Genomic DNA, 27622 nt, shown 5'->3' on the forward strand with positions numbered 1-27622 from the left:
TCTGGGATGTGGCTTGCACCGTGTGAACTGGCTGTGAAGAGGCACAGCTGCATGAAGTGTAAACTATCACCCACTGCCCATGGCTGGTACCACTTGGCATCTGAAACACCAAGAAACACTCTACAAAGAACAGGCTTCCCAGACCCATAAAGACATGCCAGTTGTATTGCAGTTGTATATTAATTGTGCAGCACTAAACATTAGCAAGAAAGGAATGTTTCATTACTAATATTGGTGAAAAATCAAGTGATGTCAAGTGACCACTCTGAACAGGGCTGTGGTTGTAAGCCCAAAAAATGCAAACTACAAAGCTTTCTTGTTTCCTGTGTTCAAGTTATATTCTCACATGAATGTGCATAGCAACAACTTCTGAAAACAAAAAGAGTCTTTGTTCAAAATAAGTGATTATTTGGTCCTTTTTAATTTAGCATAGAATGACCCTTTATATTCAGAGGCTCAAACATGTCTGCAAATTTTTTGAGTGCCTAAAATTCTCAGCATATTAAAGTTGCACTTATTAGAAATGGAAACGGCAAGCATAGCAGTTCCAAGGCTTGAAAGGAAGAAGAGGGCAGAACCAAAGGTAGTGCTGCTTTTTCTTGGCATTAGTCTTTTGCATGCAGCTCTGACTCTCATTTTAAAAAATCTTAGTGTATGATATTGTGTGATGTTAATTGTAAAGCAGAACAAAAGTGGATGTGATATTGATTAGAACAATGAAGCTTAATGAAGTAAATGCTAGGGCATAGCCTCCATACTGAGGAGGCTTAAAGTGCCAAGTTTTTGCTCAGAAAGAAAACCAAACCAATCCAGACTGTGTGTGAATGAAGACTGGTTGAACACTGGGGATTTAATATCTATGCTGTAAGAGCTGCCGTGCTCTTGACTGGTAACAATATAGACTTAAATTGTATTTAGCTTTATTTCCAGATGAAGGAATAATTGTGTGTCCCCTAGTAGTGGTTCAGGGTTGTGATGCCTGTAGATTTTCCTTGACTGGTGGTGGGAGGTGATCATGAAGTTCTGTGAGGCAGGGGTTCACTCTCTTTTCTTTATGCATCTTTTTTGCTTGAAATGATCTTTCTCAAGACAGAGACTCTCTTTATATCTGTTTCCACTGTGGCACTAACCCCACGGTCAGTGCTTAACAACGAGGATGTAGCATTGCACTGAAAACCAACATGAAAAGAACTTTTAAGTGGCAGAGACAAGCTCTTAGAAGTTAGGAGAAGCCAGATGTGTGATTTCTTCTGTGCCTCTGATTTGAACTTATTATTCATACATATTGTGTTACAGTCCCGAATTACATCACTGCAGCCCTTTTTCCAGAGGACCAGCATTCCCTTTGAGGATGAGATGAGCAGTGTTCAGGACATGAATCAGTTTGGTGTAATGAATGAGGATGTTGTCGACGAAGTTAATCTAGGAATTGAAAATGGTGTGATGAAGAGCAAGGATGGCTTCAGGAAAGGAAATGACGGTCTTGTGTGTAAATCAGATGAACTGGAGACAGGAGACTTTGCTGCTGGCACTGCCCCAGGGTGGCAGGGAGAAGGACAGCATTGGGATTAGGAACTGGCTCCGAGCAGTGTGGGAAGGGAGAAGTGCAGCCAGGCTTATCTGTCCCTCTTGGCTGCTGGCCATGGGCAAGCCAGACTGCTCTGGTCCCCAAGGTTCCCAACACAGTGTGCGCAGCTGTGACAGCCGCAAGCAGGGGGGGAGGGCGGAGCTGTGGGACAGGCTGAGCTTTGGATGTTTTGTCATCCCAAGTCTGGAGGGTGCAAGACAGTGGTGGATAATGATCATTCTCTGGTTTGTTAAGCAGGGAGAGGAGGTGTCTGTCCAGGTTTGAAGATGTAGAAAAACTCATGTTGGTCCAAAGGTAGTGTTGGCAGGAGGCCACCAGGCTGCCATGCCTGCACAAGGCAGCACAGGAAAGTTTGGAGCCAAGAGCCAAGGAGCAAGTGTCAATGCAGGTTTTGTTTAAGTGGGCAGGATGTGGGTTATGAGGCTGAACCAGGGGGCTGCTGAGGACAGCAGGACCTCTGGGAGATGTGAGGAGCGTGCAGTCCTTAGCTGCTTAGATCTTTGTGGTTTTGTGGTCACTGGCATGTGCTCTCCAGCTGGCCGCAGCAACTGTCCTTTCCTGATCCAGAGATGCTTAGTGAGGAACTGCAGATATTTTGCAGAGCCTTATTTGCATTGGGAAAGGCACTGCAAATTATTAAAATATAGGCAATAATATTGTTTGATGGAGAATAAAAGTAGAAATAAAATTAAGGCTCAGTTTTGAAGCTTGAATCTTTCTCTTGGGCTTTGGTGGAAGTACTTGTAATTGTCAGTAGTTAGGAAGAATCTACACTTCAGAGTTTGGCATTCCCAGCTCAGGTCTTGATTTCAACCCATCTTCAAAAATCACGTTAGCAAAATTGTCAGAACAAGATGGTTGTGCATGTCAGAACGTGCTGGGATACTGGCATAGAAACAGGATGGTAAAGTTTACTATTGGGTCCTTGGGAAAAGCAGGAAACCTGCTGATGGTAGTTGTTGTTCCTTGCCACACACTTCAATATAAGCATCATCTTTATTTATTCCAGGAGCTTCTAAACTAATCAGATTACTCTTGTGTGGTTCTTCCCACAAGACAAAAGTGGGTTTAAATCCATTTCAGGTGAGCCAGGAGAATTCAGTTAATAACACTGAGCCATTTACACTGGAGTGCCAGCAGATCACTAAAATAAATTCAAGTTGCTTGGCATGCCTTTGACAGGACATCTGCTGCTGAATTTCACCTGGTAACATCTGGGCCCAAGTGCTTTTCTAAAATAGGGGAAATAAGTTGTCTTGGAGAAATAGTGTCGGCATTTCTACTGCATTAAAATTCATTATAAACATTTTGTGTACCATTTCTCTAAAGATGAGCAGGTGGTAATTTTAACAGTAAGGTTTACACTTTCTCTTTTTTCTGGGGATCTTGAAACATTTTTGAAATGTGAAAGAACATTTTCATTCAATAATCAAAATGTGTTTACAATAAAGCTTTCATTTTCTTAGAAAGTTATAATTAATATATAAGAAGGCACAGTAAATATGTTTTTCTTTTCTTGACTTTTCTGTCCATATTGAGCATTTAGCTGTCACAGCTTACTGGAAAAGAGTGTATGCTGCTCTTTTCAAAGGAAAAGAGATCACACCTATGTTTTGATGTGTGAATTGCTGAAGAAAATTTGCAGATTAATTTAGCCTCCCTATTTGACACATCTTTCCAGTTTGGTTAACTGTGAACACTGCAGCTCTAAGACTGATGAAGGCAGCAGTAGTAAGAAATGACCACTCCTCTTGTTTTGCCAGCAGAAAGGCAGTTTGTGGCATACTGCTGTGACATTAAATTCCACAAATGTCCTCCTCCATTCGTGGACCGGGTCAGCATGATTGAGAAACAGCAAGGAATTACAAGAGATGGCAAGATGTCATGTGATCACATGAAAACAGCAGAAAATTTTAACCCTGACGAACTAGAAATGGCCAAAATGACTAGGGAAAAATTGTAGCATCTGATTCTTCAGTGCCACCCACTCTGTATAGACAAGTGTGATTACACAAGTGTTTTCTCAGCCAGCAAAACTGAGGCACCGTTCCTGCACTGTTGTTCACCCACTTCCATATTGTGCCAGATGATTATTTATAGGGTTTTGCTATAAACCAGACCCAGATTTTGGGTTTATTTTTTAGTTTGGTTTGGTTTTCAGATCAAATCAGTACAGTTTTGTTCAGTGTATGGTTGCATCAGCATGACTGAGGGGATAGAGGACTGCATGAAAGAAGCAAATATAAAGAAAAAAGTATAAAGGCTTCTTAAACTGCATTTGTCATCACATAAGATGTTTCTGTATCTCTGCTTTCATTTTTGCGGGCTGAAGGTATGCAGTGCCACTGTTCTGATGTAACAGCACCTTCTTAGGAGTTTTCTAATGAAAGAGAAAGGGGAATTGTCAGAAAAAAACATTATCTGCCACTTCCCAAATAGTTTATGGAAAAAAAGCAGTTTCAGCATCTTCTAATGAAATATTCCTCGTTGTCTGTCAGGTTACGGAAACGGGCTGCTGAGGATATGAAAGTAATAGCATGTGTATAGGAGATAAGGATGTGCAACATGCATGTGGACTTGCCTACTCTGGCACCAGGAGATTGCAAGTCTGAGCTGTATGTGGCTCAGGGTCACTTACAGTTTTTAAATATAATGCATAGAATATATATATTATATATATTTAAATATATATATATATACATAGAGGGGGAATTTTTTATTAATTTGAAATTATTTTTTATTCTGCGGCCATGGAAATTTTAATTCATCTTCATGGTCACATTTAAACACTTACCAGTGTTTAGAAGGGGTAGTTACATTATGCATGAAACCGCAGTCAGAAACCAGCAACCTCTAAACAAACTATTAAATTAGAAACTTTTTATTTGGATCTCTCTGTGGCTCAGGTACTTATAAACCAGATTGCATTAAATTGATTAATACTATTTTGTAATGTTAATTCAAGCCACATTGCCCTGTGATGGAATAAACCAAGTTGGGTGCACGTACAACCATTTCTGAATGCCAGGTCCTGTATGTTGTCCAGTCAGTTTGTTATTCACTGCGAACAGTTCAGGATAAACCTGGAGCTGGATAAATCAAACCCAGTACACTAGAGAATGGCAAACACACTTGGAAAAACTTTATTTTCTTTACAGACAATTTAGCAGCAGGATAAAAACATGGTATTTGTCAAACTGCTGGCAGTGGTTGATCTAGATCCAGTGTTCATAGTGATCACTTAACTTCTCCAGAACTGCAAGATTTTGGATTTCGTCTTCTTCAGTGCCAGTATATGATAAATTGTTACTCTGTCACAAAAAGTGTGGTCATAAAGCACCTTAAAGCAGGGATGTGTACAAAAATTAGTGGATTAGCTTTTTACATACCAGGAACAAAAAGGACATGGAATACTCAAAATTAAATTTATTTGAAAAGCAAACTCAAATGAAGCCAGCACTTTTAATCTACTAAAGATGTAAATGGCTGCTCACCTTGCAGAGTTCAAGGTAGTATTACAAGGATAAGTGAAATTAAGGGCACCTCCTGTGTTTACAGCTTGGAATATCAAGTGAACACATTATGGCTTGTACACAGTAAGCACAGTAAACTGCTTCTGGTAGGTGTGTGGTTCTGGCCATATATTGGCCTGGAAGGTTGCATTGGCAGAGCTTTAGCCCCCAAGAGCTGCCTATTCCTGTCCTTTGACAGTGCATGCTGGCAGAAACCTGCAGTATCAATTTAGTTAACCCTTTCTAGAAAGCAGGCTAATGCTCTCACAGCTAAGCCTACATGTAGAACCAGATGTTGTTTCCATTTGCTTTGGTCCTGTGTAGCTGTGGGGGGGCCTTGGTGCCCTTGCTCTGAGCTCGATAAGTCCCCAGATGGTCCATGGGCTGTTACCGTCTTCAACGGCTGCAGAATTTGCAGCACAGGGCTGTAAGTTTGTGAGTCTTGAGGTGGCTATGTAGGATGTATAGGTCTGAATAGCAGGCCTGGGCTTGGCCAGAATTCCTGCAGGATGTGGGGGACAGCTGCAGTGTAGGAAATAGTGTAGCTGGTTGATGACTTCAGCAGCACCTGAGACCTTGGAGTGGTTTCTGTATATTCTGGCTGCACCCCGCAGAGGAAATGCTGGGCATGGGCTTTTGCCCATCTGAACCTGGTCTTAAGGATAACTGTGCCATTTTCTGTAGTGTGTGTGCTGTTAGTGCATGCCTTCGTGCCTGTCTTTGGTCATTGCTAGCTGTGGGGTGAAGGGACAGGGGACAGTGTCCCTCTTCCACATGGAGACACAAGTCCTCCTTCCTCTCACAATCCGGAGAAGTGCATTTATGTTCAAGCAAGGAGAGAACAGGTCAAGGGTAGGGAGTGTTTCCTCAAAACTCAGATTGAAACTGCTCTGGGCAAGATCTGAAAAGAGGAAAGGGAGAGAGCGTGGCCATGGGTTTTCACTTTGGTATTCTACCAGCTACATGATATTTGCTAGCTGCCACTTCATCCAGCAAAGAGACCTCTCCCTGGGAAGAGCCATTGTTATTGTAATACATGCTGCAAAACTGTTTCGTGATTAAAATTGGAAAGTGGGATTTGGAATGTCCTTCATGCAAAAAATAAGACTCCTTGTTTAAAATTATAAAGGAAACAGCAATAGAATAACTCAGTTTTCCATGAAAAAGCTGTTTTCATTAAAATCTTGAAAGCAGCCTGTCTCAGTTACTTACGCATTTAGGGGAGAGACCAACAAGATGCCTTTTGTAATAGGCTGTGCACAAATTTGCTTCCAGCCAGACCTACATGTCTCAGTTACAAGCCTGTATTTTGCTAGAATATGTGAGTCATTTTATCCTCCACTACATGTATTCTTAATTTTTTTTTTCTAAGTGTGTAATCTGAAAGGAATTTCATATCCACAAGTAAGAAACTGGTCTGATAACTCTGGTGACAAAATTAATAACTCCGTATCTCATTTTCTGAAAGAATGGGGCTGTTAGTATATTCAGTGTGCGCTTAAAGTCAAGCTTGCTAGGTTGTGTTGATAGTCCATTGGTAAGGAGGGGGTAAGACCCATTGAATTTTGCATTTATTTCCAGAAGCTGGGTGGCAAAACCAGTAAATCTCATAAGTGCCAGGATGTCAGCAACTGGGGAGTGGTGTGAGGGGGTGTGTGGGGGAAGAAAGAGAGCATAGAAGCTGTAGCTATTCCTCTACATCAGCTTCTGTGATTCAGGGAATAAAAAGACTTGGATTATGTATTTGCACGACCTGAAAAGTACTGCTTCTTAAGTATTTAGTCAGCTTTGAACTTCTCTGTTGTTTTGCTATTATTTTTGCTATTACTATTAAGAGTACAATAACATTTCAGTATTGCAGTTACCTTGGTTGTCTGTACTCCGGGGAGAACTGGCTTCCACGGTTTTTCAGAAGCAACTGATATTTGACATATTTTTAGGTAACAGAAATAGGACTTTTAGACTAGTTTTTCCTTTAGTAATTCTTAACAAAGCACCTTGCAGAAATTTGGAATATTTGGCTTTGAGTCTCTTGAACTAGCTGGCAGAGACCTGATGCAGGGAAGAAGGCAGGCAGCATGGCTCAGAGTGAAGAGAGTTTGCCTAGGGCTTGGGGATGTCATCACGGATATCCTTCTATTAACACATACACACCGCATGATGCAGCTTTAAAACTTCATCTTTGAAGAAATACTCTGGGAGGCAGTGATGTGATTTTGGAGATTTGGGGGTTTTTGTTTAGCTAGCCATAATATCAAACTACCTGTGTAACTCTTTTCCAAGGTCCTTCAGACTTCAGAAAAAAAAAAAAAAAAACAAGCCCAAGAAACATACAAAATTATTAAAATGATTAGGTTCAACATATCCAGACTGTCTACATCTTTTTTCTTCAATTTTGCCATTAACCAAATCTGTCACAATGAGAAATTGTGAAGTAGAGCCTTCTGGAGGCTATCAGTAAAGCCCAGTAAATCCTTCAAAGTAGTTCACCACCTTTCCTATTTAGAACACAGGGAAATCAAGGGAAACAGAAGGAAACAATTAACACATCAGATATGTCTGATACATCCTTTCCCTAAAATGCCTTGTTTTTCACTCTCTTATCTCACAGACATCTACCATCAGCCTTTTATAATCAACAGGCTGTTGTTTCTACAGTAGAAACTGTAAAGGAGTGTTTCTCTGTAGAAGTCACCCACCAAGTGTTGTACTGTTCTTCTTTACATGGTTTTTAGGTGCCTGATATCCTCCTTAAAGGTCCAGTTTGTGCCCAGAAAAGCACTTCCTGTGACCTCTCAGTCTGCACGCACTTGTGCTCACAGATCAGAGAAGCTGGATCATTAATTTTATATATCCACAGAAGCTGTGCTTCTGAAGCAGTGCTGCCATGCTTTTGTTTGATGCTGCAGTTTGGGGGTTAGATGTGCATGGACTTAGTTTTTTGTTTGTGCCTTTTCCATGCCAGAAAGGCAAGACCAGTGTACCCTCGCCTGTCACTGTGGCAAGGGCTTTTCATCCTATGAGATGCTGAGAATTTGTGCCTCAGCACGATAGGGGACTCGGAATAATCTGGGGCATGTCTGTAGCCTCTGGCCGATCCAAACTGACACTTGCATTGGCAAGAACAATACATAATCTGACATTTGTGTATAGAATGACTGTGTGAGGAAAGAGTGGTTGCTGCTGCATTTTATGTGATCAGAGTAATATCTCTGAGCGCTGGAGGAGTGTTGGGGCTGATACAGGCAGTTTTATACGTGTAGAACTCCATCAGAATGAATAGATATGTATGTATATGTGTATTGCATGGCTGATCTCTCAGTTGTCTTGATTTTATATTACAGTACAGTCTGGGAAGACTCTAGGTAGCGTGACTGAATGCTGTTGCAAAGACAGAGCTTCTACTTTATGGAAGCAGTTGAAAACTTGGAAGATCCTGCTCATGAGCTCAATATTAAACAGGCCTGGGGCTGTTGCAGTCTGGGATAATTGTGATTTTTTTTTTTTTAAAGTAATGCTCTTGGCAATGTTTTGGTGTCATATTCCAATTTATAGAAAATACATGAACCCTGTTACCATTGCACACTGGTTCTACAAGCACGTGTGTGGACATGAAGGTGCACTCTGCTGTGTGTTTCAGATATTGAACAGCAGCTAATTAAGCAGAGCACAGTGAAGCCTCCCACACAGACCATTTTCCTTTTGTATCTTATAACTTCTGCTGAGCTGAAGGATAGCCACGGACAGAAACTAGGTCTGTGACAAACAGGGTCTATTTTCATTTCAGCCACTTTTAGTTGATTTCACTTCAAGGATGTATAAGTAAGATATATCCTTGTAGATGAAAATCAATTGCATAGTTGAGAAATGGAGCATCAGAAAGCAATTTTAAGTAGATTTCCTTAAATGCTGCAAGAAAAATGGTTGATTTTGATGGAGCATTTCAAGGGGAAAGGGATGATGAATAATTAGTGTGCTATAGTGAGGTCTTCCTTTGGTGCTGACCTAAGAGCAATAATATGGAGCAGGTCATATCTTCTGATGCTTTGTTGGGTGTACCTAGTTGATTCCAGACAGTCTTGGACGGTGGCTGCAGCTGCTGGGAGATAACTGTCCTATACAGAAGATCTTTAAGGTAGAATGACTGCAGACAGCATTTTATTTCATGATAGCAAGATTTGGTGTCTGTGTCCACACTGGGCAGGCTCCAGGATCCTTAGTGTGCTTGAATTAAAGGGCCTAAACCACCCAGTTTTATAGTCGGCTAAGTATCTAAAGACCTGCCAGTATCAAGACACTCAGGAGGTATCTCTGCTGTTTCTGCTGTCACACGAAGATTTCACTTCTGGAGAAGCTATTCCATGTTACAGTGTAGCCTTTATAGTGTCTTCAAAAAATCGTTTCTGTGACCTGCTTAAGGCAGAGTGGGTGGGTAAAAGGCAGGGCTTGGGGTCTTGTGCATAAACTGAATCTCTTGTTGCTGTAGTTCAGTGGAAATGTCTTGGACAGAGCATGAACTCTTCTTCCTGCCACTCCCTGAGATGGGTCTCAAGTGATCTGGATAGGAACCTGTGGTTACAGGAGGAGGAGAACTCTTTCCTGGTGAGGACTACTGACCATGTGACAAGGCGCAAACCAATTTCCCCTGAATTTCAACTCTTTCCAAGCTGGTTATTCAAATTTGCTCAAAACTAAAGTTTTACCTCTTGAAAAATTGGTTTTAAGAGGGCAGACTGGCATCACCACAGGCAACAAGCTGACACCTCTATTGTTCTCTTAAGTAACCTGGGTAAAGAGCCACTTGTCCTGTGCTGCCCTATCCTGGCTTGGCCCTGACCTTACAAACTGCTTTTATTATCAGTGCTTAAGGGATTGCATTGGTCTCTCTCTCTTCAGTTGCTACCAGTGGCTTGAAAGCTTCATTCCAAGTTCATGTGGCTAAGCTGAGGTAAACACTTGTGTGTTCAAACACTTACCCTGTCCTTAAGAACACCTTTTATGGAAGAGTTGCTGCCAAGCCACATCTGACCAGCAGCGCAGCCCTACTCATTGTCCAGCAGTGGTCACTAGCTGGTACTTCAGGGGGAAACCTATTTTCACCTTGGCTGTTAAACAGTACATCCTTACCAATTCTTCAGGGAGAAAATGATGGCTTTTGTTCTTTGGTAATGCTGACAAGATGACAAAGCCTTGTCAGACTCTGTGCGTCTTATGCTGTGTACATTTTACATTGAAGCTCTAGAAAAGCAATGTGTAATTTCTTTGCATGGCCACTAGCCCTGCACAACTGCTGTGTTATAGCCCAAGGTTGTGAGATGAATAATGAGGGGAGGAAGTAGATTTGTCTAAATTAAAAGAAAAAAATAAGAAAGAAACAAAATAATTGTTAATACTCTCTGTTAATAGGATTTTCACAGCATACTCTGTCACTGGAATGTATCTCTCTTCAGGGCAGCTTCCCTACCTGATTTAGCCAACTACAAACCTTCTGTAAATAGCTGATATCTTCTATCAGATCTTCACCTCCATCTTCAGACCTTAAAGAGGTATCAGGGAGCTTGGTTAGGAAGAAGGTTTTTTTCTTCTCCTAGGTTTCAAGTAATTCATCAGGAAAATACACTGATGACTCTTCCTTTTTGCAAACTGCAAATTTTTGGTTTGGTCTGTTTTCTTCCAAAAGTCTGAGTTGTTTACTTTGGGAATTATGTCTTTTATGAAAATAACCAGGCTTCCAAATGCAGACTGTCAAGCTTGCCAAGTTACTATCACACAGGTTGGCAGAGGAGTTTTGCTTCTCATATTGCCTGTAAGTAGATCAACAACGTGGAAGCTTTGATTTTTTTCCTGTCCTCAGCTCACCTGCTGTATTTTGCAGAGGAAAGGTGAGGCCGTGCAATACAGAAGAGGAGGAATTTTTTATCTTTCCCTTTTGTGACCTTGTCATGGGGACAACAGCAAAGTGCATGGGCACCACTTAAGAGCATGTCTTTGGTGGAGTTACATGCCCTGGATGGATGAAATCCCAGAAGAAAGCTGGGATCTTGACTGGGGCAAGAGTCATTCTGGTCATATAGGAAAGGAATGCCCAAATGTTTGTGACAGTTAAGGCCACACGACCATGGGAATCAGGCTAATACAGAATTGTTTGGGTCCAGCTATTGTGCGTTTGCATGACACCTGTTACTTCTGGGGACGATGATTTTTCTTCATTGTTTTCCCGAGAACTGCAAAGCCTCCCTTGAAATTGTCTTTAAGTAATTCCTAGGAAAATATATGTGTCCAAACCAGTTTGTTTCTGATGTGCTTGCTCCAGCAATATAGCCCAGAAGACCAACAAATGACAGAAAAAATCTCCAAAAAGAAAGGCGCAACAAGACAGGCAAGATTTTAAACTCTCAAAAGTAAGAAAGAGCATGTTAGGAGTTGTTTTGCTTGTTATCCTTATGGTCAGCTCAGTCTAGCACTTTGAATTTTAGTGGTCGTTATCTCTAAAGCCTTGCTGTCTGCTTCTCTTGCCAGAGCTGCCTTCCTGCAGCACTTTCTTATGGAGGCAGTGGATGTGTCTTGACAAATGTATGTTTACCCTCTGCAAAAAAACAAGCAAAGAGAACTAAAGAATGAACTAAAACCTGGCCAACACCTGTGATCTTTTAGAGAGCATGTCTTTAAATGCTTATAATGGTTTGTGGGTTAACAAATCCATCTATAACACAAAAATAAACAGGAGTCAACAATGGTGGTTTCCATTGTGTTGAATCAAAGCTCGGGCAGGCATTGGCATGTTACAGATGCCTTGCACTTGGTCATCTGATACACAGGTGACCCAGATCATGACTGCTGATATGTGGGAAGTTATGCTGAACTGTGTACTCGGTCCATAGCTGTGCGGTGGCACTCGGCAACAGGTGTTGGCTGTAGCTGCCTTTGGAAGGATGTCAGGTCAGGCTGGAGCCTGGATTTAGCTCATTTATTATAAGGACTTTTGTCAACTGCTACGGATCATTTCAAACTGCTTTGTGATTCTCAGGGGATGGGGCTGCAAATGTAATTCATGAAAATTGTATTAAACTGATCAAGCACAGCACGAAGCTTTAGCTGGAATGTATTGCATCTGTGAGCTCCCCCTAAACAGTAAAAGGAACTGACTTAGTGACTCATCTTTTCATGTATCATATCATCCATCAGATAACAACATTTGCAGAAGCACAGGAAGAGGAGAGATTATTTTGATGTCTTCTGCAGCATGCGGCATAGATCTGCTTTCTCTTTTTCCCTGGTCTCTTCCCTGTCTCCAACTCTGTCTCTGTGTCTCTCTCTTTTCCAATTTATCTGGATTAAACAAGTCTCTGATTATTCTTTATGCCACTGCAAATAAAGTCATTTTCAGAAACAGATGTCGAAAGAGCCCAGTGAAATAATCCTGGAGGCAGATGCAGTCTTCCATAAGCTGCCAAGTGCATGGTGCAATCAAAGTGATGAAACAAAATGGAACAGGCTGCAGAAAAAGTAATTAAATTATAGTTCCATTGTAGAAGCACATTTTAAAATTACTTAGATTCAGAGCCCATAATGCTGGTATTATAGTTGAAAGAATACTTGCCATGGGTCATGAGCATTTTTTTTAACAGTTATTAATCATGCTTGACTGGAAAGACGTGTAACCTACAACAAGCAGTGGCTGTAGTTGTGCCAAAGGAAGCTTTTGTTCCCTGAAGAGAATTGTATCAAAGGCCAGTGTGTCCTATTATTACGTGTGCAATAGCAACGTGCAGAATGTGAAATGGGCTTTTCAGATTTCAATACAGAGCACTGGAGGGGAAAAAAGAAAACAAGTATTGTATCTCTTTGAATACTGTATGACCTCCTTTTCCTCCTACCAAGTTAACTTACTTATTGACTAAATAATGATAAAAAAATTTCTAAAATATCCCTCCCCTCCCCAACTTCAATAAAAATAATTCCATTACTCCAGTATAAATGGAAAAGAGACACAAAATGTACAAAGTCTTGGTGACTGGAGATTAATAAAACTTCATGAGTTCATTCACCTCTGTTTCCTTTACATTAGACTGGACAGTGGCTAAGATCTGCCTCCATCTTTCTGTCATTTTTAGTTAGTAAGGTTTTTTTTTTCTGTTCTCCTCTCCATTAACTCCTTCTTTTTCTTTTACCACTTCCTTTTTTTTGTTTGTTTGTGATCATTTGGTTTGTTGGGTTGGGTTGGTTTTTTTTGTGTTTCTATGGTTATGGATTGTCCAGATGCAAATACAAAATAGGAGATGGTTGTGTGAACATAGTTGCTTCCTCTTTCCCTGCTTCAAAGTACAAGTTTTCAGCCTTTAATTTGTAGCCTGGGTCATCCCCAGGTCTTTTGTATCATCAGAGCCTTCCAGATGTGACTCATTTTGAAGAACTGGGTTTCCCAGTTGTTGTATTTGTATTGTAAATGTATTGCTTGTATTGTAGATTTATTGTCACTTTTTTTTTTCACTGTGTTATCATTATTATCATTCTGCTCCTATTTGAGCTCTTCTCATTTTTAATGTCTGCAGTCCATGGGGGGTGTTATTTATTTAGTAGTAACCCATTCCACAGTGTATCCCTGGCATTTCTGCAATAAGTCAGCAATTATCTTCTCTTGGTCTTTACTTTTTTCTTTTGAATGAACAAATGGATCACTTTGTGGTCCCAAACCAAAGGTGGGAAGGTAAGGGTGCCATCAAATCATTCACATTAGCACAGGACCTGTCTTGTTTTCATGAAGAATGTAGAGCACCAAATTACACATCTGGTTATGAGAATGAAACTGTTAAAGGTATTGGGATTGTGTATGAGCCACAAAGCTACTGGAGCAGCTGAGGGAAAAAAAGGGAATGTGTGTCCTGTGTCTGCTTAAAGCACCTCTTGTTGGGAATTCCTCTGAATCTGGGAGCTTTTTCAGTGTATTAGTTCACTTTCAGAGTCCCCTCCTCCCTCTTTGCTCGCTCGAGGTTATCACTGGGAGAAGAGGCTCCCAGTGGCCTGCAGTGGAACGTTGCACCTCTGCTTAGTCTGTGTCTCAATGAGACTTGTGTGAACCTGACATTTGACATCCCTGTATCTCTTAAAAATGTGGAAAGTGTTTGGGAAGCTTGTATGCATTCATGCACATATATGCAGGTACATGTGTATGCACGTGTTTGTATGGAAAGGGACTGAAGGTTAGACAAAAGGACAGACACTTCATGAAGCACTGTTTCAGCTGAGCAATTTGGTGAAACAAATGAGTTGTTTATTCAAAAATAGGCTCTTTCCTTTCTAAAGGTTCCACAGAAGTAACAAATGGATGGCTAGAGCCAAATGCAGTGCTAGAGTAAGATACAGGGGCTCACTTTACAACTGGCACTTTGAAGTTGCTAATAAACTATTTGATGTTTTTCTTTGGTTTTGAATACTTCATCAATTAAACTGGCTTTTGAGTTTAAAGATTCTCCTGGTTTAAATCAGTGACAAAAATATTGATTTAAGTGGCTTAAATCTTGGCATGTGTTTGGCTCTTTATTCTGAGTATTGACTGCTCATAGAAGAGTTATTTGGGCTGGGTTTTGGGCTTTTTTCTCGGTTCTTTTTTTGTTAAATCTTTTTTCAAATGAGGCTCTGGAACATTCTGGGGTTTTTTACCTACTGCAGAGTCCTGAGTTTCACAGTGAAACCTGTATAAGGCTGTATGTTTTGACTAACCATCAGTGGCTGAGAACTTAACTATTCGGGTTGTGGCTTTTGAAGGCAACAATTCCAACACCCTGGCAGGACATTGCAACATTGCTATTTGTTTTCCCCTTTTTTCCCCATGAATGATGGAAGTCTTTGCAGCACTCAGCCATATTTGCAGCTGTTACAGCTGTGCTGCTGTTGGACCAGTTTCTGAGACAGTTCCATCTTTGCCTCAAGCAAGCACAAGTGTGGTGTCCCAGGAAGGAGCCTGTGACTCACACTCCAGAGGCTAGTACTCATCCCCTTGTTGACTGAAGGATGGGAGCTCATCCTCTTCCCTTTCTGAGAGGCTGTGTGAATTTCCCTTTCTTTAAAGAAGTATTTATTTTATTCATCTGGGAAGCTTGAATGGATTTTTAAATCACAGCCTTGTAAATAACATAATTAAGGTGATGACTAAAGGGATATTTTTGCTCTTTTGTGTCAGAGATTCAATTATATCAATATATAATATTTTTATGTTTAATAAAGTAAAATGTATCATTATTATTGTCAACCTCATTTTGCTAACCAACAACCGTGTCTGTGGTTTGAGTGAAACAAGTGACTCATCTTTATCAAACCAGATATGTCTAGAAAACATTTAATTTACAAATAGATTGGACAAAGATATATTCTAGGACAGATATCATTTCAACACTGATGAAAATATAAAACCCCAAATATATTTAAATATCTGTTTGTACTGTGCCCAGTGGGAACGTACTTGATGGGTTATTGTTTCCTATTAAAGAAGCTTCTGTATTTCCTTGACAATTCTTCTGGTTTGGGGAATTTTTTCCTTTGATCAACAAGAAGCTGGCAAAGAAAATTACAGATCTCTATGTCTATGAGACTGTTTCTACTGAAGATAAAAATCTCATTTTAAAAAATCATTCTATTCTTAATATTTGCTTACTAGATTACACCCCAGCAATGTGGTGCATAATGTTTTAAAATTTGTCCACATCTGTCATGTAAAAAAATATACCTTACTTGCTTCTCAGCATGTAACCATATTCTATGCATATATGCATACTGTGTTGAAATGTATCTTTTTTTTTAATGTATGTACATAAATCTTACTTTAAATATGTTGGAAATAGACCATGTGAACAATTTCTCTGTTCTCTCACACATTTTAAAAAATTGGAAAGAGAACAGCTGTTTACGCTTGACTCTCTTGCATTTAGTGCAAGTACATTTATTTTTAAATCAACAGGCTTTATCTGTTTCAAATTGTATTAAATTTACAATTTAAACACTAAATGAAAATATTTATTGAGGAAATGTCAAAGTCATGTATTTGGCTTTAGGGGGCAGAGATTATTTAACAAATACACCACACGTTCACAATGTGTAGGTCATCAGAACATGGGGTTTTCCAGGAATAGGTGTGGACCAAAAATCTCTTCTTATATGGCAGGCCATTCTTGAAAGCAACTCTGTGTTGGGCAGACCATTATGCTACTTGTGATGGCTATCTGTTCAATTTTTTCTCACCTTTCCTGTGACTTACGTGTACATTTCTTTATTAGATTTATTATCTCACACCATATGGAATGATAAATCCAAGTTAGTTGGATTATCTGTTTCTTAGTCAAACCTAAGCAAGCAAGTAAGGCAAAATTTCAGTTTGAAACAAGCAACATAAAAAATCCCAGAGGTCTGAGAAACATGGTGCTTTACTTGAGGGTTTGGAGCCACAGCATAAAGTGGCAGCTAAAGCTGATTTTATTTTTAAAGCTATAATTAGAGCTTTAGATTCTTTGGTAAATAACTGGTCTACCATATGCATAAATTGTCTTCCCTGATGTTGCAAACTGGCAGGCTCGTGAGGAAGCTTACAGTTCATTTCATTGCTGCCATTAGGAAAGGAAAGAAAGCACCTTCTGCTCTTTCGTCCTGCTCATCCTCGAATCCTCTTGGAGAATATTTGCACAGAGTAATTTATAGTGGGCTGCCACAACTTTCTTGTGGAAGCATTTATGTTGCATTAGTCCAACACGTCAGCTTCTATTTACAAGAGCTTTTATCTGCCTGGCTTTTGCACGTATGCAGAAGTGCTAGTTGGCTACTGGGTTTGTACAAAGTACTGGCATGCTTACTCCACTGCTTGTTTTTTGGTTCATGGGAAATTGTAAAGGTGCTCTCTGCACTCCTGCCAAGGTAGTTCTTTCTGGAATAAGTGCAGAAAGAAGGGGAAAAAATTACAAAGATGGAAGATACCTTTGGCAAAAGAATCACTGTGTTTTCTTTAGCCTGGAAATTACTTACTTCCCTCAGATCCCAGATCTGTTTGGCATTTGCTGAATGCCATTATGTAGCTTTTCTAGATTTCCTGATACTTGATTTCCAGATATTTGATAGCATTTATTGACATGTGATGTTTTCTGAAGGGATAACTTTCTCTATTTTGGCAGTGTTGAGCTGTCTATTCACACATGGAGTGGTATTTTGGCATTAATTTATGTTAAATAAGTAATTGGTCATTAAATGTTGATAGTAGAAAATTTGTGAACAGGACAGTAGTCTTTATTGTGCTTCTGAGATTTTTCCTCCTGTAATAAATGCACTGTATCATATTGTTTATTCAAAAGGCTTTTACAAAAAAAGCATTATAACTAGAAGAGTCAATAAATATGTTGCTGTTTAGTTCCTTTAATAAATCAAAAAGGGAACAGCCAGTGTAATTGCCTGAAGCATATGCTTATTGACTAGCATGAGGAAAAGTGATCCATTTTAAGAACAGGATTCACATACGTCAAGTTCAGCAGCTAAACATTCAGCAGTTGAGAATAGAAATGTCTCTAATCTTTTGCTGTTCTCTTCAAAGATTATTTGACATCCCGTGATCTTCAGCAGATGAGATGTCAGTTGTGTAGGGTGACAGCATTTCTCGTTTTAGGGAGAACAGGAAGGCAGCTGCAGGGAGAACACAAGGCAGCTTCTTCTATAGATAGGGTAGGTTCTTCCTCAGGCAAAACACCATTAAACATATCAAGGAAAAATTAGTGCCACTTCACATACTTCATAAAATTGCATTCAAAAGGGGGCATTCCTGGAGTCTTGCCAGTTTTTATACTTGCAGTTGCCTTTAAAAGTTGGTATGTTATTTTTTCTTCATGTTCTTTCCTTATCAGTTTCACATCTTTGGCAAAACTACTACTTCCAGCTGTCTGTAGTAAGTACAGAGCTTAGCATATGGCAGATAAAGAGATTTTTACAATAATTAGTAAAAGGAGCACAGGGCTTGCGAAGCTGTGTAACTTCCTTTTGTTAGTGGCTGTTAACTGGTGGAGTAATGTGTTGCTCTTTAATCCCCTTTGACTTTTGAGCTAATATTTTACCACTTAAACCCCCCCACACACAAACAGGTATTTTGTATATCTGTTTGTGTACTCAATTACTGCTTAGTGGCCCATATTCAGCTTACTTTTATTAGTTGTTATTTATATCTCCTTGAGCATGTAATTTATTAATTTCCTGAATCCTTCTTCTCTCTAGTGTTTCTTTAAATTTCATTCTTGAGCTGTTCTTTTATCTTATTTTACCTCTTTAGCAAAAACCCATTTGCCAACTGATACATGCATGCTTTGTTCTGGTAACACAAAGAATTAATTTCTCATTTCTGGATTTTTGGACTCATACCAACTATCCCCCTACTTAAAATGGGCCATGATACGATGATTTAAGGGAGCCAGGTTCTGCAGATCTTGTTCTCTTCATGAAAGAGTTAGAGATTAGCATTAAATCTATTTTGGGGATATAAATTATAAGGATGTGAATAAAATGTATAATCTTATTCCTTTGTATAGAGTCCTCTCTAGTAATTTGGGAGATGGAAGTGATAAAGTAGAAAGGTTGATACTGCACCTGCTTCTTTAGCTATTGTTCATTAATCAGGTTCTCCTGGTGAGGCTTCTGTGTAAAACTGGAGTGTTCCAAAGCCTGATTTCTCATTTTGCAAATAGTTATTATTGGGAGAAAAATCCTTTGAAGAGCTGTCATTATTATTACTGTTACGTTATTGTGGGCTTCCTTTGAGCTTTTTGTTCTTAGTAACCTCACAACAATATCGTTTAGTAACAGTGGATGTCTTTATCCTTCAGTTGACACAGAAACTGAAGAAGTGTATGTTTAGCAAATACCCAGTTGTCTTCTTTTGCTTCTGCGGAAACTGTAAATATTGTCTGATCATTATCCTTTTTAATCATTTCTTAAAATAATGTTCCTTGAAACAATACAACTGCAGATGAGCTGGTTTTGTTCTGCATTACACCTAGAGTTGTGGTTGTTGGGTTTGGGGGAAGGGGGTGGGGGGGGGGAGGGTGGAGGGGAAGGGATAACTTTTGCCAGTGGTTTTTTGGGTAATTACACTGTTTAGTCCTTTGACATCCAGAGATGCTACTTTCAAGTGAAAAGCCATAGATAATAGCTGCCTAGCCTATCAAAGAGCTTGGAAGCAAAGTAGTTATTTCCTTGTTTGATAGCATGAACCTTTCTGTGGCAGACAACTTATTTCTAATTTTAAGCCTTTTACTGTATGGCCAAATATGTCGATTCTGCTGATAATGTCATCAGTTCTTGTCCTGTGGTAATTTATGTTCCTTATTCATTCCGGTATTCCCTCCAGTTTAAATGAAAGACTAAAACTGTGTAAGTAGCATAAATCTGCTTCCAAAGAACTGTGCTCTGCTGAAAGCACAGGTTGTTTCTTCTCATCGTGATCCCTGGCAGTGTGTTTCTTCCAATTCCTGGGAGGTCTCCCTCCACCTGGAGTCTTCTGATGAAGAGGACTTAGGTACAGCCTTTTCATGACTTCCAGTGTTTCAGATGTCATCTGTTCTTTTTTATTCACTCTTGCATTTTTTTTTTTTTTTTGGGGGGGGTAATACTGGTCTTTTGGAGTTCTTGCTAAGTAGATGAAACTCTGAACTATTTCTTCATAACAGTAGTGTGTTGCTGTCCAATTTCCAGTTCTTCCTAACTCATGATAAATCTCCTTGTTCATCTTCACATTACTCTGCTCATGTCTTAGTCTTCTTTTTCATCCCCTGTCTTTCCCTGCCCCCCATACTTATGGCTTGATATCTGCCTAGCTACCCCTCCTTTGGGATGTTTCCATATATTATGAAAATGACATATTTACTGTGAGATACTCGATGTTCTTATGTTTCCCTTATAAAAGTTATCTTTTTCTAAACATACAGATACATGGAAACTATATGACTGAGTTTAACTGTCCTCATGTAAATTAGAAGTGGCTTCTCCTAATGTCAGTCACTATAATTTCCCTATTCTTTTATCTTTTTTTTTATTTCTTCCAATGGAACAGCTGGAATTTGTTCTTTTGAATTTCATCAGTGGATTCCTCCTTGCTTTCTTCATAATTACATTTTTCAGTTGGTGGTGATGAAGCACCATAATTAGGTTCAAGAGGTTTTGAGGCCCAAACACAGAGAATGCTGTGTTGGGTGCTCTGGCCAGTTTCCTCCTTCCCAACAGCTCAGATTTTACAACCATATAATCAAGATTTCACGCAGCAGAGCAGGCTTTCGCCTTTAATATTTCCAGGTGGTTCTTGCTTCCACATTGATTTTTCTCACATTATTCCCTGTATCAGGTACCTGAAGGTTCATTTCTCTCTTTCTCCCTGCCTTTCTTCTCTTATCTCTGCATCTCTTTGCTTTCCAGCACACCTCTGTGACTGTGCAGCTCCGCCCCATCTCACCCTGTGCACACTCTCTTTCTCTCCCTCCTCCCTTGCATCCCTCTGGATCTTTGAGATGAGTAGCTTTCTTGCCAGGATCACAGATGTCAAATAATTTATTTGGGCTTTAAACTCAGAGATCAATTGCCTGATGTCTACCTTGGTACTTTGTTGATTTTATTCATCTTTGGCACCCCTGCCTGCTGCTTTCTTATCCTGCATGCCTGAAGTGGTTGCCTTAACATACATACTTTTTTTAAAGCACTGTGCAGCCATATTCTCTGCAATGGTCTGCTTATTTTCTTGGAGGGAGTCAGTAGGCTTGAGGGGTAGGAAGGCAGGTGGTCATGAGATTGACATTCCATGTCTCAGGCTTCAGGCAGCCAGCTCACACTATCCCCTCAGCCGCGAGGATTCCTAACCTCCATGTGTGTGCATGTGTGGGGGTTGTGACACTGCCCTTTAGCTGTGTAGTTCATCTTGTAGCTTTTATTAATTCACTGAAATCTCTAAGGAGCTGTGTTGGGGTTTTGTAGTAGTCTGATGAACATGTGGCTTAGCTGCTTGTTGTTTTATTCGCTTAATCTACCCACAATTACAGAGAAGCCATGTTAGAAAATTGTATGTAATGAATATTGAGCATATAGGACATGTGGGTTTATGCCAGTTTGGGACAGCTAATATTAAAAATGTATAGAAACACATACTTACACATAAAAGGCATTTGCATAAGACTGCACATCCATTTTGTTGAAGTTTTAAAAAGGTTGTGGTTTTAAAAATGCATTTGGATGTCTTTTTCTACCAGAAGAAAAATGTTTCTTTTTTACATAATAAACAGCAGTGGAAATATCCACAGGACAATGGAAAAAGCCCCAAAGGAAGCAAAGACCTGCAGTTTGCTGGGATCTATCTGATGTGAGCTACTTTCCTTTATTCTGTGGGCATGATATTTTTTGCTCATTACCTGGAGCTGCAGAGTCCCAGATCATGGATTTTGTGCATTCTGGTCCAGAGTCCCAAGGTCAGGAAGAGGATGTTGTCCAGCTGTCCTCCTGTCACTGCCAGCTCTCTGCTGAAGGCAGGCTGAAATGCATATACCCTCACTCTTAACATTTAGCCATGCCACTGACTCTGCCTCCCTGCACAGTACTCTCTGCTCACCTATGAGTCCCCTGACTTCCCTCTGGCATCAGGAAAAGTGTGACACACTGATTTTTTTTCAGTCTGAGACTCAACTCTCCCAGCCCCAAGCATAGCCATGGGACCTCACCACACAGTGCTTGAGGAAGGAAAGCCTTCTGTGTTCAGCCTCCTCTTTGCTTGCAGAGAGGCACACACAAGGCAGGAACATAGTAAATTGTTCAAAATGCTGACTTTGCAAAGGAGAGGGAAATTATTTTACTGATTAAATATTCACAATGCGCTTGTATATGACAGCAGTAGGTTTATAAATACATGGATGTCTTGCTGTCTGGTAGGAGGCTCTGTGGAGGGAACCATTCTCTCCTTGTGCCATGATCTGACATTTGCATGTGCACAGAGACAGAGATCAGCATGTTTTTAGTGTTGTCTGCAGAAAAATTTGCTTTAATTAGTTAAAAGTAATGAAGTACAACAATGCATTTTATTTTAATCTGTCTTTAGAACCAAAATACCCAGGTCATTAACAGTGCTGTAGGTTTACTTTGTAAAGCTGTAAATGTTTTACCCAGAATACTTGCACTCTCAGGACAACTGAGGCAGATATAAATGACCTGGCATGGTAAAAAGTCTTCTCTCTTCATGGTATATGTATAGGTTTTAAATACTCTTCCTTAGCATGTGAGACCGCCTTTTTGAATTAATTCCTTTTGTGTCTCACACAGCTGCCTAACTCCTTGCAGGCACACACACTCTCAGCCCTCCCCCAGACATCTGTTCTGATTCTCAGTGCCAGGTGCCAGAGTTTAAGCTTGTTGGGAGGAGGGACGGTGACAAAATCCTTCATAAAATCAGATAGTAGTGATGTTTTTAACAATATTTGTGGTGGAATTTCATTTCTAACCTCTGGGTTTTTAAAAAGAACCCAAAAGCTGTTAGTCTTTATTTCTGATTTTTTTCAGGTTTTATCTGGAAAAGGTCAGGCTTGGGTGAAGATTGGCATGTTGTTGGGGTAAAGATTTTCCTCCATATCTTTTTCCCAAAGTGAAGCTGTAGTATCCCAGTAGTAAAAGACCATGGCAACTGTAAATCTGTTTCTAGCCTGGGATTATTTTTCCCACATGGGAATACATCTCATTAGAAACACAACTGTACCTTCATCACTGAATTTTGATCCACAGAGGTCTTATGTACCTTGCTTCTAGACTTGAAACACAGCTGTTCTTGAAATCTTCCAAGCATGTCCTAAAGCTGCCATTGGTTTCTAGAGGTCTCAGATGGCCAGTGTTGCTCCCATAAAGTCCAGACTGCCGAGGTCTAGGCTACTGTTTATGTACCATAGTGCTCCTGTTTGGCTTTTTGGGTTTGGTTGGGTTATCTTTGACAGAGCAAAAAATGCTGGGCTGTCAGAGCCAGGACATTTCCCTCAGCAAGGAGCAGGTGAGCAGCGTGAGACCGTTCCCTTTCTCAGTCTGGGAACAACCACAGTCATCTCCTCTGTTCCACACTCTGAACTTGTCAGAAGGGGCTGTCATCCAGTTGCAGGTTTTCCCCTGAGTTCTGCTCTGATCTTAAACAATCAGACTACAGCTGATACCTTTCTCTGCCATTCCTTAGGATCTGCCTTGGAACATTTTCCTCTCACCTTCTTGCACTCCTGGTGCATCAGAGACATGGCCAGGCTGCTTCTGCTTTCTGCCTTCTCACCCAGGCACTTGGTTTCTTGTCTCCCTTTTTCCATTGGGATAGGGAATATGTAATGTAACTGATAAGCCTAGAAATGCGAAATAAATGGATTTATATCAGCAGCTGTGGTCTGAGTGATGGAGCATATGGGATAAAATTCACAGAGTCCATGCTGCTGGGTTAGGGGAAATCAGGAAGGAGAAAAGAGAAGTTTAAGCTGCTCTTTCTCACTCTTTCTTTTCACTCTCCTTAGGCATGTCTGCCACTTATTCTTGCAGTCACTGAAGGCACAGGAACTCTCTGTGGCACTAGCATTCCTGCAGAGGCTTGAGACAAAACTCTGCATCTTCCAGTGTATTTCCCAGGAGCAAAAACACTAGGAGTGGCTTGGCCACTCGCAGGCCCTGGTTGAAATTGCAGGTTTCAGCTTCAGAAGAGTGACTTGGTGTGATGGTCTTCAGATAACACACACAGGGCAAAATGTGTGACAAGGGGAAACTTCAGTGAGCAAATTTAAGCCAGATAGAGTGGAGCACGTTTTTCCATACTAATATTAAATGTGTGAGACCACCACTTTTGGAGACCAGATATATGGATTCAAGAAGGCAGTAGACAAATTCATGGAGCTGTCCACCAATGGCTATGGAAAATGCAGGCCTGGAGGCAGTTTCGCAGGGTACCATGAATCACAGATTGCTGGCAGCTCAGCCTGTCCATCAGGAATCACTCCACATGTTTCTCATGCTCTTTCTTTAAGAATTGCGGTTGACTTCTCTCACACATAACATGTTCAACCAAGGCGGGCTTTACTTCGGTCTGGTAAAGTGCTTAGTGGCTCTTAGGATAGAGCTTAATCAGGTGGTGAAACTGCCTCATGATACTTCCTCCAGCCTCTTTAGGAGAATGATCCCATAGGCCCATCCAATTGTTTAGTTCCATGCCTGAGCACTCTTGGCAAGGGGAGAGCAGCCTGCGACAGCCGTGGAACACTGCTGTACCCTCTGAAACACAACATGGGTGTCCCTAGGAGTGCTCATTAGCCAGTGCCCTATTTATATATAGTGCAAGGCAAGTTTTTGGGAAGCCCAAAGATCCAAAGCTAATAGGGTTGTTAAAGAGGATGGGTAACAGAAAGGGATGGTTACTGAGAGGCATGATGTCTGTTTAAGGGTTTTATGCTCTGTAAGATAAGCCTGAAAAGGACAAAACTAAATAAGGAGTCGCTAAGCCTTTTCTATTACAGAATTTGCCTGCCCTTGGTAATATTCCTTCCTGCCCACATTTTTGTTTGTGCTGATAAATGTCCTTGCATTAATAAACTCATAATGCATCTTGTTTATCCCTTCAAAGCCAGCCCTTGCAGCTTTCATTAGCATTTTTGGATATTTATGGCTTTGTAAATGACTGAAAATCTGCCATTTGTCATTAGGAATTAAGAAAAATCTTCCTTCCACTTAGAGCTGAAGCTCAGCTTTGGCCTTTGAGGGACTGAGCCACCTCTGGGCCTCATAGACAAAAACAAAGTCAGACAGTGGCCAGATTTACAACAGCAAGTGGCTCTTAGTTATTCAGATGTCTTTGATAATGTGTCATCCACTGTTGCTGGCAGGGATCAATGTTTAGGCTCAGAATTAATTTCTCTCTAGCTGGAGAGAAAACAAAAATATCTCTTCTGCAAGAGCAAAAAGAAAAAGAGGTAGTAACAAGGAGAGAAGTGAAAACAGCACCAGGCACATGGAAAAAAACGTATGTATATATATGTATATAGCATATACACACTGCAGAGGATAACAAAGTGCTCTTCAGAAGAAAACATTGTATTTCACTCTGCTGTGCTCTGTACTTTCAACTGTGAAATACAGGAAGTTAAGAAAATTTTCAAGGTTTCAAAAGGGAGTTTATCTTGTAATTGGTGAAGGGCTAAAGAGTTGGATGGGGAGGGATAATAATCAAAGAAGCCTTTTCAGCTCTAAACTGTAGTCCAGAAAATCAAAGGAAGGGATGTTAATTGGTTTGTACAACATAATATTCTCAGTTCAGAGTAGCTTCAGCCACTCAATGGTACTTTTTCTTTCTCTCTCTCTGCAGGTTGATTAAGTGAATAGAAGAAAAAAAAAAAGAAAAACGAAGCTACTTTCAAGTATTGAAGATACAAGGCCAGGATGAACACGAAGGACGGAAAAGTGTCTGAAGGAGGTCTCAATGTCACGCTTACCATACGCCTTCTCATGCATGGCAAGGTGAAGCATTTTATGTTGCCTGTGTGTTGAGTGTGTGTGCAGCTACCAGCAGAGCCTGGCAGTAACACTGACAGAGGGTCTGCTCCTCCTCCACTATGAGTCAAAAGCACCATTGCCACGGCCAAAAAATCACCCCCTGCCTTTGAGGGAATCCTGCTGAAGTTAACACTGCAGCCCGAGCTCATTGAAACAAACCCTGCCTGTAATGAACCCATTTTGAGCGGATCCGACGGCAAAAAAAAGTTCTTCTTCCATTGATAGTGAGCCAAATTGAGCAGACCCTTGCAGGAGGCTGACCTGCATACAGCTCCCCTTTCTCAGCATTTGCTGGGTTTTGCAGGGCTTTTTTAGGATACGGGAACATTGACTCGTGTGAAATAATTGCCACAGAGTTACTGTCTGTTTCTGTTGAATGCAAATGGGGTAGAGTTCTTCGTTATTCTGGTGTGACATCTCATCAGAGTGGGTCCTCTGATATGCCAGGGATTCGTCCAGGTCCCCTGCGAGTTTGCTTTGGAAGGTTGACTCTCATTTCCTTTCTGTCCAGTGCAGCACTTAAAGCATGCAGATAAGTGGGAAATCTGTGCCATGGACGAAGTGCCAATTCAGTATTGTCAGACTGAACAGTCTGGTCGCTGCTTATTTCCCATTGACATATCATAAAGTGGGCTTTTAATTAAAAACCGCATTTCATAGGTTTGTTTGTATTCTTTGCACCAGGCAACTCCAGGCATTTTTAGGTTTAATGAATGAATGTTAAATAAAGAAGGTAGTTTGGTCTCTTCCTTAATGGGGAACAGTGAATATATATGCATATTATTCTGGAGATTAAATTTGTATATATAAATCTAAAAAAGTATTTTTACTCCTAGAGTTTAATTTTATAACTGAAATACTTTCACATTTTAAAATTGTGAATGTTTTCAACCTATTGCATGAACACATGCATGATAAACTCATAGCACAAATAGGGCACTAAGGTATCTCCCACTGTATTTTACTTACGGACAAGTATGGGGGGGGTACAGCTTAAGTTTGCAAATTAAAAACCTCAGAAATTAGGTTATGTCAGATGAAATTACGTTTTTTCTCAGAAATGATCTAACCATTTTGTTTGATTTTTTTTTTTCCCCTGAAATATTCAGCTTCAGGCAGGCATCTGGTGTGTAAATCTGCATCTTAAATAGGGATCTGTCAAACAAATTTAATAACACTCTCTCTTACAAAACCCACCTAAAATCTGTACACGTGTCTATGCTCAAAATTAGGTCTTCAGGGTTGATTCTACTGAGTTCTGGTCCCAATCCATTAAAGCATTTGAACACATACGTATCCCAGTGGGTATAAGCAGCCCTACTGGTTGCAGTCAAATTCCCATGTGCTTAAGTGGTGGTGTTTTGGGCTTTTTTAATCATTGTCAGACAGCTCTGCTTGTTTCAGAATCATGCCTTTAAAGCAAAAATCAAGTGTCTGTAATTTTCAGGACATTTTAGTTAAACTGTGAGCTAGGATTATTGGGGTGTTTTATAAATCAGAAATGAAATCAGATGAAGTTCATTTTCTCTGTTAAACATCACTGATGGTGCGTGCAACCACTTTTAACAGTAATGGATGTTATGTGTGCAACCTTCAATGCATATGTAGCCCCAAGGGTCTAAATTAAACCCACAAAAGCTACAAAGCTCAAATTTTACCTGGATCTATACAATGCACCCTCAGTTAACAAGGCACGATGGGTATTCTGTTAGCTCCACTATGTTCTAATGATGTATCCTATTGTGCCTAAGTATTGGAAAGAGTACATTAAATCAGACTTTATTTTGGTGATAAAAGTCAGATGCTTTCCATTTCTTTGATATCATTTCTGTGATTTAGAAATAATATGGAGGAATGAAGGATGTGTGAATCAATATGATCTCAATGTGAGAAGGCATTCTGAAAGCTGTATATGCCTCTGGAAGAGAAGAAACACATTTCTAGACTCTTCCTTGAGATTTCTTGTGGTAAT

The 27622-nt window shown here is 40.2% G+C and overlaps 1 protein-coding gene across 8 annotated transcripts in view; it reads left to right on the forward strand.

Annotated features, from left to right (window-relative positions):
• The window catches only part of LOC104685850 (poly(rC)-binding protein 3-like), a 504202-nt gene that overhangs the window by 415885 nt on the left and 60695 nt on the right, over positions 1-27622 (forward strand). For all 8 annotated transcript variants that reach the window (XM_039570122.1, XM_039570141.1, XM_039570143.1 and 5 more), the window contains exon 5: positions 25463-25614. In XM_039570122.1, coding sequence (XP_039426056.1) covers positions 25537-25614 — 78 coding nt within the window. In that variant the 5' untranslated portion in view covers positions 25463-25536. The remainder of the gene's footprint in view (positions 1-25462; positions 25615-27622) is intronic.

The sequence above is a fragment of the Corvus cornix genome, chromosome 2, assembly GCF_000738735.6.
Source record: "Corvus cornix cornix isolate S_Up_H32 chromosome 2, ASM73873v5, whole genome shotgun sequence".
NCBI classification, from domain to species: domain Eukaryota; kingdom Metazoa; phylum Chordata; class Aves; order Passeriformes; family Corvidae; genus Corvus; species Corvus cornix.